At 36.9% G+C, this 16,459-nt stretch overlaps 1 protein-coding gene across 2 annotated transcripts; it reads left to right on the plus strand.

Moving 5' to 3' along the window:
* Nucleotides 1-389: 389 nt before the first annotated feature.
* Nucleotides 390-13,870, plus strand: LACTB2 (lactamase beta 2). Of its 2 annotated transcripts, none has more exons than XM_065831614.2 (7): nt 390-578; nt 1,369-1,532; nt 2,834-2,957; nt 5,228-5,406; nt 9,579-9,727; nt 11,303-11,380; nt 13,719-13,870. In XM_065831614.2, the coding sequence occupies exons 1-7, from the start codon at nt 457-459 to the stop codon at nt 13,791-13,793; spliced, it is 891 nt and encodes a 296-aa protein (XP_065687686.1). In that variant the 5' UTR covers nt 390-456; the 3' UTR covers nt 13,794-13,870. The 2 variants fall into 2 exon arrangements, with proteins under 2 accessions (XP_065687686.1, XP_065687685.1); XM_065831613.2 differs by having other exon boundaries at nt 391-578; nt 11,303-11,384.
* The last annotated feature ends 2,589 nt before the right edge of the window (nt 13,871-16,459 follow it).

Raw genomic sequence — 16,459 nt, forward strand, 5'->3', positions numbered from 1 at the left:
GTGCTAGAGTTAGGCTATGGTTTGACTCGATGTTCCTGAGGGTCTCTTACAACTGAAATGATTCTATGATTCCATGAATACACAGAAGATGCAGCTGTCGCTACCATCGATTTCTCCCGACTTGAGGAAGAAGCCAGCAGAGCTGGGACCTGCCTCTCACCGAGCAGCAGCGAGCCACCGACTCCTCAAAGGAGAACATCGCCTTTATTCCACTGAGTTACCGCAGTGTCTGTTCCTAGAGAGCGAGTTTCCAGCCAAAAGCCGCCGGTGGTCGCGGGCCGGAGGAGCCGCCCCACTGAGGGCGGCATCCGAACCGCCTCACGGCCGCTCCGCCTCACGACCGGGCGGAAGGTCCGGGAGGAGGAGCGGGGGGGGGGGGGATAGTGGCTTCCGCCTTCGCTCCTCGGCGGTGGCGTGAGGGGGGCGGAGGTGGATTAGTGAAGTGCTGCTGCAGAGATGGTGTCGCTGCTGCCGCGTATCGAGCGGCTTTCGTCACGAGTAGTACGGGTGTTGGGCTGCAACCCGGGGCCTATGACTCTGCAGGGCACCAACACCTACTTGGTGGGCACCGGGCCCAGGTAACGACCCTGCTCGGGAGCTGGGGAAGGGGTGGTGTCGGCTGGCGCCGCCCCCTCCCCGGCCCCTGCCGCTGCCCCTCTCGGAGCCTGTGCGCTGCCTCCTGCTCGGGAGCCGGCTACTGGGCTGTCCCCAAATGCCTTAGAGTAAAAAATAGGACAAAAAATTAAAATTATAGCATTGAGTTTTGGGGACGGGTGTCCGGAGGCGGCCTGGGCAGGTGGGGTGTGGAGTCTCGGCCGGGCGACTGTTGGGCTGAAGCGGGAATTCCCTGAGGGAAGCGGGGGGGAGGACTCGCCTCTCCCGGCGGTGCTGAACGGTAGATCCCACAAAGGGGTGAACTAAATTTATTATTTAGCCCCCTTCGTAAATTGTTATGCCATGGGGGTAGAATATCATGGAGGGGAGAGATGGCGTCTGGGAAGTGGAGGCATTCGTTATTACGGCATTCTGGGGAGGTTTAGGTTGGACATTAGGAAACGTTTCTTCACAGAAACAGTTGTTGGGCATTGGAACGGGCTGCCCGGTGAAGTGCTGGTGTCACCGTCCCTGGAAGTGTTTGAAAGACGTGTGGGTGAGGTTCTTAAGAGCAGGGTGGACTTGATATTGCTAGGTTAACGGTTGGATTCAATTATCTTGAAGGTCTTTTCCAACCCAAATGATTCTATGATATCCATGCAATGTTGGGTTCTTTTTAAAACATGATCTAACTGTCAGGTGAGCACTATAAATCCTCACAGGTTTCCCCCCCCCCGCCCCCCCCCCCCTTTTTTTTTTTTTTTCCATGTGTAGAAGAGTCCTTATTGACACTGGGGAGCCAGCTACTTCTGAATATATTGGCTGTTTAAAGCAGGCGCTGTCAGAGTTCAACATCTCAATTCAAGAAATTTTAGTGACACACTGGCATCGTGATCATACTGGTGGAGTACCTGATATCTGCAAAGACATCCCAAGTGGTAGGCTGGAGATTTCTAATATTGTTGAAAATGTTAGATACATGTCAAGAAAAAACTTTTACTGGGTGCTTCTGCGCAAATCAGCTGGATTATTCTTCTGAAATCTCCATATATACTACATGTAATTTCATTATACTGTTGCAGTGTGTAGAATGAGACCAACGAACTATCTCAATATTATCGTTGTAGTATTATGGTTTTTCTTCAATACCTGTGCATACCTTCATAGTGAATTTTTCTTATGTGTGAATAATGAGAACCTAGATTACCATCAGCAGTTTACATGATATTAAGAGATGTGAGAAAAATTTGATACTCATTCCTTTCTACCTTGACAGTAACAACAAAAGGACTATTATTTTTGCTTGGGTAAAAACAATAAATAACTTAATATTGAAAAATGAACATGCATAACTTTGAGATTCCTTACAGCAGATCATCAGTAATTGCTGACAAATTTGTGGGCCGCAGATCATGAGGGGGAAGAGGATAGGGCAGTCTGCAGGTAGATTTTGATCTAAAAAAGTGTATTTCATGTTGATAAACAGTAGGAGATATTTCTGCTTTAGTATCTGACAAGAGAATAAGCAGTGTGAATCGTGGTTCTTCTTAGCGTCATTGGACTTCATCACAAGCTTCGTCACAGGCGTTATCAGATTTTATAAAGTTGCCAGGTGCTTGTCTGCAAAGGAGCCTGGGTGCTACTGAAGACAGCATTGGTGTCTTTGTGAGGATTTTGCTCTTGTCAGCCCATGAGCATGGTTGTAAAGACTAGCAAGCCATATAAATACCTTTCTGGGTTGCTATCTATAGCTATTCCAGCCAAAGTATTCACAGTTTGTGCACAGTTCAGAATGACAGATGCTGAGAGAAATTGCAGGTCAAAAAGCCTCCGTCCAGTGTTAGTCAAATATTGAATGGTGCTTCTGTGAAACGTAATGCAGAACATGAGCACAGAAACTTGGGGTTTTTTTTATTTCGATGAGTCAAGAAGAAACATATGTAAAATATAATAATTACTGATACTTCTTTATTAATTTCACTTGTGCTTTTTCATTTTCAAAATTGCTGCTGGTACAGAGTACAGTATTCAGATTTAGTGACTTTCACTACTCAGTGTTTGTGGCTCTGGAATAAGGGAATTTATAAACATTAAGTTAGTATACAGAATTTCTTGCATCAATTTTTGTATTCATACAGTGTAATAATTAATAGCACTTGTTGAATAAGTAGCCTTTCTGTGGAATCAGCTTTGTTAGTGACAAATTCAAAACATCATTTTCTTTGCTTTGTTTGAATAGACTCTGAATATCGTATCAGTAAGCTTCCTCGTGTCCCTCACCGTGAAGAAATAATAGAAGGAGGCCATAAGTATTTTTATCTTAAAGAGGGAGATGTGGTACAGACAGAGGGAGCCACACTCAGGTAAACACCAATTTCTGCAAGTTTGTTGGATCAACTTTTTCTTCAAAATTCTGACACATATATGTACCTTAACTTCTAATGACTTCTAATGAGTTCATACATCTAATCTTTCCAACATTTATGCATGTAGACTTCCTATCAAGATCCAGCACGATATGTTTGTATGAAGAAATAGTTTTTATGAATGAGAATTGTCAGGAATTAGCCTTTGTGTTTTGGCCTCAGTAGAGAAATTAAGAACATTTCCCTTGAAAAATATTTCCTCCAGGAAAATCAGATAGGATTTTACATACTTTCTCATCACGCTTAGATATTGATACTTTTGAGGAAGTTTATGGTAGTCTGGCTGGATTATTTAGCATGCCTTTCTTTTTACTTTAAAAGTATTTCCCAAGGAGACACTAAACCATTTAATACTTAAAATGTTAGGTTTTAAACCTTTGACCCGTCAGGTTCTTAGGCTGCGAATATGGGAGAGCCTCTTCTCAGAAAGCATATTGCCTATCTTGTCAGAAACAGAAAGCCACTCTGTCTCACACAAACACACAATAGAAAAATCTGACCATTCTGTTTCCAGACTTCTTTCCTTAACAAGGCATTACTCTAAGGACAAATTATGCTTGTTTTCCTCAGTTTAGGTGTGAATTATCTGCCACTTGTAGAATGTGCCAGATGGCTGATTGGATGAAAAAAAACAGAAAAATAAAGCATATATTTGACCAAAAGCATTTTCTTTTGTTAGCGTTACAAAAACAAAAACCAACCAAACAAAAACCCCAAATCCCACGAACAAACAAAAAGAGCAAACATGGAGAGTATTATGTTGAATATTGAAGACCTATCACTACCATAAGTGGTCCACGTTTGAACAGAATCAATTTGGACAGGGAAAACAACTTGTTACATTTGAATCCAAGTAAGAGGGCATGACACATTTTGAAGTTTGGGATAATGCAGCCAAACTTTGTGCGTGGTTAAAAGCAAGTATTCTCACCTGGTTAATTCAGTAAGTGCTTTAAGGATGCTCTTAGATCCACCAGTGGTTCCAAAATAGCAGTATCTACATGTTAAATTTTAGTTAGCAACCTGCATGTTTGCAAGGTATGCTAAGCTGTGTTGGGTTCTTTTTCCTTTGTTTTTCCACGTTAGTGGTTAAGTTTCCTGGCAAAGTTTCATCAGGAACTGGAGGATAGCACTTCCTACAAAGGCAAAATGCAAACCCATCGGGTAGATTTTCATGTTACCTCTGCAGTACAATGTCTGAGCTGCTGTCTGCTGAGCTCAGTATTCAGTAAGAGCTGGAAGTCAAGATGGTGCTTCTGGCCTCCCAGCCCTGCACTGGCGTGGCTGGGTTGCTGTTTAGCATTGGCCTGTACGCCCTGCTTGGCACCAGCTCTGGCAGCCCCTGATCACTGCTTTGATGCATCTGTCATTAACAAGGAGATTCTGATGAATTTCAGCGGTTGTGCTGGTCTGAGCTGCGTACTTTCAGTTTGAATCAGCCCCAGCAGGAGGCTGCCTGCCTTTCAAAAATTGTAGTGAAAGGACACTGCAGCGCAGCCCCTTAACAGCCCAGGCTACTAGATACATATCAGCTGTCCATTCACCCTTTGCTGCGTTCTAATGCAGTACTCATTCAAGCTGTGGGATCCTAAATCCTTACCATTCAAATGTTTAATGACCTGCACGTAGAACAGTAGAAAGACCATGACTCCTTGTTGTATTTGACAGCTCCATTCCACTGTGTCAGGGGTCTTTCAGGGAAAAATAAATTTCGGGGGACAAGAACTTTATCTGGGTTGGGTCCAGAAATTGATAGTTAACTTCTAAAAGAGTTGGTAACATCATCCTTACCCTCTTTTGCTAAGTGCAAGGTGTATGTGAAGGACTCCACACATTTCAATATGGAAATAATATGTCAACTTTTCTTTTTTAAAGCTTCAGAGTAAAGCCCTCTACAACACAAATTCCACATGACTAGCCAGCTCCCTTAAAGCACTTTTGTTATGATCTGTCATCTAAGTAAAAGCATGTTAGAGATCATCTGTGTTTTCTACATGGTATGAGAAAAGGGACTGCAATTTGACAGCAATACGCTGTTTATATCGATATTTCAGCCTTTTTGGTCTACTTTTTTCTGTTTTGTTGTTGTTGTTGTTGTGGGCTCCTTTGCAAGTATAGGATTTTATCATTATTCGTTTCTAGCTTCTGAAATGCAGCATATATGCTGCATGAAAAACTTATGCTTTTTCTTGTTATTCTTTAAACAGAGTCTTATATACTCCTGGACACACTGATGATCATATGGCTTTACATCTAGAAGAAGAAAATGCTGTATTTTCCGGTGACTGTATTTTAGGGGAAGGAACAACAGTAATTGAAGACCTATATGATTACATGAAAACTTTGAAAAGGTTGTTAGAAATGAAACTAGATTTAATATATCCAGGTAAGTGATTCTATTTTTAACTGCACTGTTTTACTATATAATTTTTAAATATCTGCTCTAAGAATCTGAGAACTCCTATTGCCATCCAACACCATTACTAATGTAACAAATAGAGTTTGTTACTTAATATATGGGCAGTGCCAAGCTAAGATGATTTTATGGCATGGTGGTTTGCAAGACTTGAAGTTTCCCAGTGATAGATATTTTTCCTTCCTGAGATTTTTCCATTTGAGGGTCAATGTTGTGCTTCTGTGCCCAGAGCCTACAGAGGCCAGAATCTTTCACTGTTGGAATTATACATCAAAATTGGTTTTCTTTTATTACTCTATCCATGTGCCTTAATGTTATCCTGGAACAAAAAATAATCATTGCTCTTTTGGTCCTTTGCATTTCCACATGCACTGCCAGTGGTGAGTAACCTAGTAATGTTTTTTAAGAGATGTCTGTCCTTTGCAGCACAGTTTAATCACAAATTCATCTTGGAAAGCTGCAGAACTGTAAAATGGTTGTCTTGGTTAATGACTTATTTTAAATTTGAACAAGAGCCAAGAGGCCAAACATCATGTTCTAAAAATAAGCTGCCAATTCGTTCAGTCTATGACTTTGTTTTAATTTTTTTCTCTGTCATCTCCCCCAAACCTTAGGAATGAATTTACTTTTCATGTAAGTCATATGCCTATTTGACAAGACTGGATTTTAAGAATTCACCACGTAACTTAGGTTTAAGCTGCTCATTTGCTTTTTCAGAGCTACATCTCAGGATTTTTTCTGACTTCTCTGTTTCATCTTCTTTAACTTGGCATTCTGAGCAACAGTATCTACATTCTCAGTTCTGCCTTCCTCTATTAGCCATCTATGTTTAGCCTACATAACCAAATCTCTTTTGTGTCCCTTTTAAAATACGCTTCTTTTGAAGTAGGTGTTCTTTAAATGCTTTAAAATCTGAGCATAAAAATGCTATTTAAGAAAAGTATTACAGATATTCCATGGATATGGATGCCGACATAGACAAAAATAGTGACTTGCTCATAGGTATTGACTTAACTACTGGTAAAACTATTTTAGCCTCCAGAATCTCAATGTATTGATCAATCGAATGTTCTGCTTTTTTTCTTAAATGCCTACATAACACAGTCTGTTCCTCTAATTTAATTTCTGCCTTCCAAAACCCCATATATGCCAAATTCTATTTGGTTTATCAGTTATATCTGTTGTATTTCACTCTCCTTAAAAATTATTTATTTAAATTACAAATTCACAAAGGTTGAATATTTGTCCTATTTATCTGTAACTGTTTGCCACACTGTTGTATGTCCATGCTGTACTTGCAGTTAGGAAGCTAGTCAGGTATGCATTCTCAGTGATGAGTATTAAGGCTGTTCGGCACTAAATTTCTTTTTTTATTTGTGCATCACAAAGTGTATGTGCAATTGTGTAAAAGATAAATATTGCCCAATCAGAACAATTGTTTATACTATTGGTATATACTACAGTAAAATGGTAACTATAGTAGAAGTTTGTTTGCTTTACCAATATATTCTATATAAGCTCAGTACTTCAATTTTATTGCAGTTTTAAGTCTTCATAATTCTTGAGCTGTTTCTCAGTTCCCCATCCATGCTTTAGCATTCACATTGCAGCCTTAGAATCAGATGCAGAGCAGCAGGAAATTTTGTAACAAGCTGACTGCTGGCTGAGTAGCTAAATTTTGCCAATCCTTCCCCTTCCATATTTCTTCTTTTAATTTAATGTGGAAATTACTTCAGGCAGGATACTCGTGACTGTCTATTTACAGCCAATAGTTGATGACAATCCTTGGGACCAGAAAAGGGTGTTTTAGTCAGCAGAGGGCTCCCTATCCTGTAATAATAAACAATAGAAAAAAATGGTACTGGAGTTAGGAATCTGTGCAAGATTTCATAAGCCAATTATTTTCTTCAATTTTATCCTTTATGCTTTAATTCACTGTAAAATAAGAGAATCTATATTCACAGAGTGTTATGAGAATAAAAACTTACTGTTTCTGATCATCTGGGCTATATAGAGGTCTGAAAAAATATGAAGCTGGCTGATATAACTCTACATTATTGGAAAGATAGTCATATTTTGAGAGATCTATTTTACATGCTCAGAAACATTTTACATTTATGCAGATATTATTTTTTTTTTATTGGTGAAGTTAACTGTGTTGCTGTCCCTGAAAAAATATGGGTCAGAAAGATCCATATTGAGATTTAGTTCCAAGCTTTCTGATATCATTTTAATGTATGTATATGCATATACAATGGCTATGGATCAGATGATATAATGGATATGAAATGTCTTTAACTTTTCAAAATGTGGGTTCCATTCCAGGAACTGGCATTTGTCTTGTAGTCTAAGTCAATTAAATCTCTTGGAAAAGCAGGGACTGGTGTTAAGCCTGCCTTGTGATTCCCTGTGCAGGCCTTAATTTTGAATACTTTAATGTGACCTCTGTCACTAGAGAATGCAAGAGTATGATAGCTACCATTATAGTCATTGCTCTGTACATCTTAATGTGGTTCTTCTAAATTTAAAGTTTTGTTTTTATAAATTGCAACATATTTACAGAGATACTGTTTGTAACTTACTTTGTAAGGAACAATAGCTTCACATTAAATACGTTTGACATCATTAAATATATGTGCATATGACAGTATAGTTTTATAGTTACATGTTACGTGTCTTTTATTTATAATACTATCTGTACACGAGGTAAGCTTCAATGTATATTTAGTAATTTCAAATCTGCTGAATTGAGTGTGTAAGTTGAGATATGCATAAATATTTTGACTTGCTGAAGCATATATTCCTTTGACACTTTTTTCTTTCACAGTTATTCAAAACATGAAAACTTAGTTGCTCTTTTTCTATAAGCTGCTTGTTGTCAGACAAAATAACTGCTAATTTAAAAAGCCTTACAACTATAAACCTATTTAGTCAGTTAGGTGAAAAGTACAAGTAAAGAATATTATGATTTTTTTAAATAGAGAACCTCAAAATAAACTATCTGATTTGGATTATACCAAATTACTTCTAAAAGAAAGCTATTTTTTCAGTAGTTTCTGTTCTATTCATTTTATAAATTACTTGGAGTTTAGACCAGCAGAGCTGGAAGTTGTGCTGCTACTTCAGGTGAGGTATACAGGCAAAGAAATAGGAAACCTTGCTATAAAAAGCATGCGACAAATATTCATGCAAATAAATTTATCTACAGGTAAAACATGTGCATGTAACTCTCATGTCTGAAACATATTTTCATTTCATCCGTCGTTTTAGTGTATCATGAGGCAGTATTTGATTTTTCCACAAAGGTTAGTGCTTTACCAATTAAGCCTTTTTCTAATTTGATTTAAAGGCCTTTCAGGAAGTTGAACAATAAGTCCAGGGAAAAACATGTGTTTTGTTTATTAACTGTGATCCACATAGCACCTTCCTTCTGCATTGCTTATTCCTACCCTGACATGTTCAGATTGGCTGATTTGTCTTCTTTTGATTTTTGTCATCATATTCATGAAAGTATTTTCTTAAGGGCATAAAGTAGAGTGTGTTAGTCAGTTTGAAGATGTATCCTGGAAAATTTGTCTGTCACAGTTAAACATGTTACTTCAGTCACTTCTGTGTTTTCCACATAGCTCCCAACAGGACAGTAGGACATGAGTCCTTTGCCTCAGCCACTACTGTTCAAAGACGAGTATCAGTTTAAGTGATCAGTATCCATGTCCTTTGGGGAGAGAGAGGTGGGCAGAGGTAGTATAATAATCCGAATTTAATCTTTCAAATCTGTTCAGCTGTTTTTAAATAGTCTAAAGTAGTATTTCCTTGCTTTCCTTATTCCATCTGAGGTATTCCCTTTCCCCATTCAGACTTTTCAGATCCTAATTCTTCCTTTCCAACTTAATGCTTTCCAATTGCAGACTGTGATGGAGACATTCAAATTTAATTTTGGCCCGTTTATGTGCAAAAATAAATGTACAGATTGTCTTACAGTTTAACATAATGGATACTCTGACAGGGTAATACATGCAGGTGTTTCTCCCTTCTTATGGCTTTTAAGTCTACCAGAATTTACATAAGAATGATTCAATTATTCAGTAGCACCTAATTTCAAATTGAAGTAATAGCACTGTGGTACATGTGTTTTGATTTAGGTCATGGTCCAGTAGTACGTGATGCAGGTGCTAGAATCCAAGGCTACATTTCTCACCGAATGGCACGTGAACAGCAAATTCTAAATGTTTTTGAGAAGAATGCTGGAAAATCATATACATCCTCTGAGCTTGTAAAAATAGTATACAAGGTAATTACTGGTTAAAAGTTTTTAGATGAAACTAAAGAAAATTGAGGCTATGTTCATAACATTTTGTGTAACATTTACGAATTTGCACGAAGACCATGGTGGCTTTTTCAAAGAGGAAAATAAAAAAGAAGAAAATATTTCTGCTTGTTCAGAATTAATATATGACTTCGCATTTAAATTGTATGTTTGAACACTTTGTTGAAGTGGGGCCCAGATGATTCTTACATATTTCTTATTTTACTATCTAGACGGTCCTAAGCACAGTTTCATAGGACCAGGCAAAAATAAAGTTGTAGTGCTTGGTTCTAAGTGAAAAGTATGAGATGACTGTTAATTTTTGATTTGTTGAAGTGTATTTGGAGCCTCCTGAAAGATTAGTTAAAACTTCTAGTTCCTGATATATTGGTCTGCAGGAGGGTACAGGTGAACTGCAGTTCCACAGAGATGGATATTGTGCTCTAGAAGTGGGGAAGCCTCTGTGTGTCTTTAGACACACGAGTCCTTTTTTGCTACTTCATCGTTTTTCATGTACCGTCAGTAATCTCTATGTGTGGTATGGGAGTTACCTCCCTCACAACTAGAGAGAGAAGATACAGCATTTGCTTTGGAGGAAGATGTCCAAGTTGCCAATGGCTGTGGTTTGTGAACAGACCTGTAACAGCTTCACAACTAATTTTCCATGGTTCTGCTGAACCTCAGTTTCCAAAAGAATGACTGTCACATTGAACGTTTTGCAGTGCTGGTGAACGGTTACCTCTGGCTGTTCAAGCCCTGTAGTTTTCCTGCCTGAACAACTGCAGTTTTTAAGTATACAGCCATTCATATGTTTCTGTAAATCACAACTACTTGCCTTGTCACTACGTAAGAATTTTTTAGTACTAAAGGTTTCTTATTAAAATAAAGCAGACATAACTTTTCAAGTCTTTTTAAAGATTCGCAATTTATTGAGCTAGTTTTCTAGTGAAATTTCCTGCCAGACTTATGTCATTTGGAGAACTTTTTAATTTTCAAAAAGAAGGTTTTACTCTCAGGAAGATAGTGCTGGAGAGGGGGATTTTGAGAAATGTTATTGGTTTTTATCTAGTGAGCATTGGAAAATTTTAAGAGATTTGTCCTCCTAAAGCTGTTGTATTTTTAAATTGTTTACTTATTTACAAATACTAATTGTCTATTTAAACCCATGCAAGTATTGTCCTGGAATAGAAGTAATAGGTATTGTGGAAAAAACGCATCTTTAAATTTGTCTTTAAAAATGCTCAGCTACACTGACAACCCAGTGGAGACCAAGCTCAGAAGAGCACCGTAGTCTTAATGTTGGCCAAAGTTTGCATAATACAAACACATAATGCAAACAATGAGCAAAGTAAACAAAAATGTGTTATTAGGCTACTAGGTTAAGAGGCGTAAAATTGATTTACTCATTTCAGTTTGTTGTCATTATGTGACTAACTGAATGTTAAACGTGGCAATTCAGAAGAAGAAAGTCTATATTAATAAACCGTGAGTTCCATATATTGAAAGAATAATTGGGAGTTATATAAACAAGTACAAAATGCATATTTGTGTTCCCTTTAGGAGATCCCTGAAAATTTACTTCTAGCAGCAGAAAATAACCTCCTAGTCCACCTAAAGAAGCTGGAGAAGGAAGGGAAAGTGTGTAAGTTGTGGGTGGAAGGAGGGTCATTTTCATTTTTATTTTCTATGTAGTGTTTCTCATTGTATTTTAGTGCAGTTTCCTGGGGAAAAAAAAAAAGGCAATTAGTTGCAGTAGCTGTCCTTCAGACAATTTGAAGTAGGTCTATGTACAAAAAGCCTATGGTTATACAGTATTTCAAAACTTGTAGAAAATATTTTATAAAGTATTTGTGACATACTTAGATCACAGATTACTGCAATGCATATACCTTTAAATTTTTATTTAAAACATACCATGGAATACATTCCGAGTGCTAGTGTTTATACCTTTCTGTATTTTCTGAAATTCATACCTAAATATGCATGTGCATAGCATTTTATGGGATTACATTTTACATTTCTGCCTATCCTAAATGCATATGGTTGTATATATGTGTTTTAAAGATGGTTAAAATCACACAGTGCAAATTTTTACAGTTTCTCATTAGTACAGTGCTTAAGTAGAGCAACTATATTTAGTTTACTGTTTTTACATTTTGCCTTGACTTTTAGTAACAAGGTGAAGTATTTCTGTAGTGGCATGCCTGTTTGGAAACATTATTCAGCCAGAAGCTAAGGAAAATATTTCTTTCTGTATATTACATAACAGCACCCATGACTGTCTACTTATAAGTAAATAATTACATTAATATTTAAAACTGTTTCAAATTTTCAGTGCTTACCAACCCGAAAAACAACATGAAATTAGTATATTTTTTCCAACTTGGACCTTCTTTTTATTTTAATGATAAATCAGCTAATTGCTAAGTACTAATTGTTTGAACAATTGAGACTTAGTTTTTGTAATAATAATGACCTGGTTTTTATTCAAAGAAAATAGATTAGAGTCACATTAATACAGTCATTACTGAAGTTCAGAAAATTATATCTTTAAGCATATTATGTGCAAAACACCCTGGAAGCTTACCAGCGTAATACTTACTGCACCAGCTTTTAAATGTAATTTGAATTCTTGATTATTAACATACATTATTGACCTACACATTTCTCCAGTTTGGCTCCACAAAATTCCTCAGATCCCGTGGACTATTTACTCCTTCCCTTTCACTACCAAAGTAGCTCAAGCCAACAGCATTTTCTGACAGGTATCTGTTCACAAAGTAGCAACTGCTTGAAATTATTAGAAAGTTTAAATAACTAGAGGGGGTATTCCTGCTTTCCTTGAACCACAGCGAGTGCCTTTTAAAGTTTATGTTTTGTGATCTTCCATTAGTGCTCACAGAGAACAAGGAAAGCAAACTCATCAGAACACTTGGAGTTTTTCTGTGCTGATCTCTGCAATGTGGGAACAGTTGCTAAATTTTTGAATACAGCCTTAGACACATAACATCATAGGACCTTTGTCAGTTTTTCAGTTCAAATTAAGGACATCTGTTAAGGAAAATTGATTCTGTTGGTTCTAAGCAGGCAGCATACAAATGCTTGCATACTCCTGTTACTTGTTCACTTGGTTTTGATATGATGTACTTTCTACATAGTCTGAGTTCCAGTATTTCAAGTTTTGTTCTCATTATAGCAGGCTCGAGTTGCAGTCATAACATTGTCTGCTTAATTTTCACAAAATATTTTTCCAAGGAAACATGTTGTCAGTATTGATAATGAATGTGACAGCCATATTACAATGTTACAAGAGAGTTACTCCATGCAAATTATGGCCATATGCTGTCTGCTGCAGTTATTAATTCACTGCTTCATTCTAAGGATTGCAATTTATGTTGGTACAAAGCTTATAACTTCAATTAGGAGCAATACTGCCTTTAGAGATATGCTTTTCTCACTTAAAACAGAAAAGGAATGTCCTGTATACATGAGCATTGCACAATATGCAAGTGTAAGCTTTTTCCCATGTTTGAACATAAGCATCTTGGTCATTGTTTCATGTTTTTAAAACAGCTGATTAAGAGATAAAAATAATTTGACTGGTTTTGATTCAGTAGCACAGATTTTTTTTCTCTAAAGTTCATAGATTTCAGAAAATGCAACAAGTGCTTTGCTACCTCAAATTTCTTAATATCTAGAAATTTTAATGTTCTGAACTTAAAATAACTGTAGGACTATTAAACCCTTTTATTAATCATTATTTATATTGCTAGGTTACATTGTGAAACAGGTAATGTTTGTCACCTTGCATTAAAACTCAACACTGGCCTGAAGGAAAGTACTCCAATAGTTTTACTAAAAATGACATGTACAGACATACATATGCATGTACGGGTTACGTTTTAGATAGTCTAATGTTTGTATATAGCATCTAAGTGTTAGTTTGTGACTTATTTGTTCTTTTTTTTCTTAACAGTACATGAGGCAGCTCCCAACTTCAGATGGAGAAACAATCTTTAAGTTACGCAAGATTGCTCAAGAATATTTTTAATCTGCACAACAGCTGCATGAACAAATATAATGAGCTCATATAAGTAAAATAAAAACTAATTTTTTTTAAAGTGGTAACGCAATTTTAAAGCAACATTACAATCAGTTAACTAATGCTTTTCATATTCTACTCTATGGGAATTTTAAAAATAACCTGATAACTACTGAGTTAATAAAATGGAATCAGTGTGAAGAACTGAATGTTACCTCTGTTATAAAATACCAAAGGTATCATTGGTGGCAGAAGGCAAATAGCAAGGTCTTACACACTTAATATTGCAATATTTTGAAGTAATATTATAAACTTTAAAAGTCAGAGATATTAAAAAATCTCCAGTAAAAATAATAGGAAATGTGTTATTCTAAACCTTTTTTCATTTGTTTGTTTGTTTCAAAAAGTGATTTTCTAGTAAGTTGTCTGTACATTCTAAAAAAAACAAGTTATTTTTGTTAACAGATGTAAATACTGGGGTTTATATTTCTTTTTTTAATTTAGCTGCCTGCACACATCTTTGTTGGTTGCTCACTGCAATAAATTTTAACAAACACTGAAAGTAATTCCAGACTTTGCTGTTTTTTCTGGTGGAAATACCATATCTATGGAATTCATTCAAAGAATTCATAAATGTTAACAAATCAGTGTCAAAAATATGCACAGAGTTGGAGGAGACTCTTAAATTCTTTATCTTAACAGAATCTGCAAGAATGTGATTAAAAAGCAATAGGATATAAATCAGACAATTCCATGTCCTGTGCTGTGCTGCAGCAAACACGTGGCATTCTCAGAAAATGAGGGAAACTGCAGTTTAACCAGACTTGTCATTAATGATTGTATATGATGTTTCTGAAATAATAAAAGCAGAGATTGCAATTTTACTAAGATGTATATACATTAAAGGATATTTATATCAGCTATGACATGTTGTAAAAGTCCTAAGACTCCGTGTTGATTATGAGATTATAAATCAGAAGTGTTTGTTTATTTAAAAATAGAATGGTAATGTAAGCTATATGCCATGTAAGTATAAAAATGGGGATTAGCCTATTTACATCTCTTGTTTTGAATATATTCATCTGTGCAGTATGCATTAAAAGTTAAGAATAAAAACAGGAGAAGGGGCAACTTCTGTCTCATCAAGCTAGAAGAGCAAACAGCATTTGATGCATTAACTTTCTGTACAGTTGGGGACAGAAATTGGAAGGAGCACAAACTGTGTTTCTAGCCTTCTTGCCAGTTAATTTTAAGATCCTATACTTCAGCATCATTTATTAGGCTGCAGACCTGGGAAAGAAGTTTGATGGTAGTTACAGCCTTTTTTGGGGTTTCTGGTTTTTTTCTTGCTAACTCACTTATTTATACTCTGTTTAAAATGTCAGTCTTGATTGTATCTTTAAGCATGTTTGATGATGAGTGAATTCAAGAAAGGTTCCCCAATGGGAAGGGCATTGTTCTCTTTGTGTCTGTTATTCCAGGTGCAATAATGCACTTACCACCAAATCCTCCCCAGCCGTGTTACCTGAAACTGTGTATTGGGTTTGCATGGCAAGTTTTTGGTAGCAGGTGAGAAGACACTAGAAGCTTCCCCCATTTCAGACTGTCAGGAACTTCCTTCCTATACAACGCGATCATTTTGAAGCCTAATATTTCAAAAATATCTGGAAACAAACCTAGAAAACATAGAGCCGCAACCCATTGGCAAGCAGCAGGCTGAGGGCTGGCAGTCTCAGGTGGTTTAGGTCATCACACCTTGACTAAAGAGCTGTAAGAAACATCAGGCAGCAGAAGAGAGAATTCCAGTAAAAGAGAGGTGCAGAAACAGTTCAGATGAGGCAACTCTTCAGATGAGGACTTGTTTTCCATTTCAGTATAGCAGTTTACACGATACCATCAGGACAAACACAAAAACAAGTGGAAACGAAGGAGCGCTCTGCCTGTGTAAGAGGCTTCATAGTCAGGTACTCGAGGCACTTGCTGATTATAGCTTGAGAAGAGGATGTCTTGTCCCAGTTAAGTCCTGTTTGTTATGTTCTGTGGAGATGAAATGACTCGATTTAAGGCTGAGGTGGGAGGTAGATGCAAGACTACATTGCAAAAAGAATTCTAATTTTTATCCCAAACCAATGTACTTCACAGGTGCAGTATGTTACATTTTGACTACACAATATGCAATTATGGATGTACATTCACATTGTTATTGTTGAAATAATGTTCTGCTTAGAGTTACAAAATACTGGTGTGGCCAGGGGATTAAGAGATTTCTAAGGGACTGAAATATGAATGCTTATTTCTTACAAACTTTTTAATTAAAAAAAAAAAAATCTCCAGCTTTGAAGGGGAAAATATCTGTAGCCTTTCCTGTATTTTTAAGTACCCTGGGTCATTTATAGATACCAAGGATCCCTGTCTCCTGATTTAATACATTAATACAAAACTTCTGAGCATCTTCACAGTTGATGAAGGTGGTTCATAGTTGAAAAACCTGGTCATACACTAATCAGTTTGCTCCATATAGCAGGAAGAAACCAGTCTGCGGAAAACAGTTCATTATGTGGTGCACACTCTCAGTTCTGGCAAGGCAAAGCCACACTGAATAGTTGCATTTTAATCTCTTGTCCTGTATTCATTAGCTGCCGGCAGTAAAAGCTGTCCTGACAACACTAAACTTC

The sequence above is a fragment of the Patagioenas fasciata genome, chromosome 2 (genome assembly GCF_037038585.1).
Source record: "Patagioenas fasciata isolate bPatFas1 chromosome 2, bPatFas1.hap1, whole genome shotgun sequence".
NCBI lineage: Eukaryota > Metazoa > Chordata > Aves > Columbiformes > Columbidae > Patagioenas > Patagioenas fasciata.

Excerpts from the sequence above, each read along its gene's own strand:
- LACTB2 (XM_065831614.2), top strand. The coding sequence starts at position 457 with ATGGTGTCGCTGCTGCCGCGTATCGAGCGGCTTTCGTCACGAGTAGTA. Across the intron at positions 5,407-9,578 it reads ACTAGATTTAATATATCCAG|GTCATGGTCCAGTAGTACGT; the intron begins GTAAGTGATTCT and ends GTTTTGATTTAG. Across the intron at positions 9,728-11,302 it reads TTGTAAAAATAGTATACAAG|GAGATCCCTGAAAATTTACT; the intron begins GTAATTACTGGT and ends TGTTCCCTTTAG.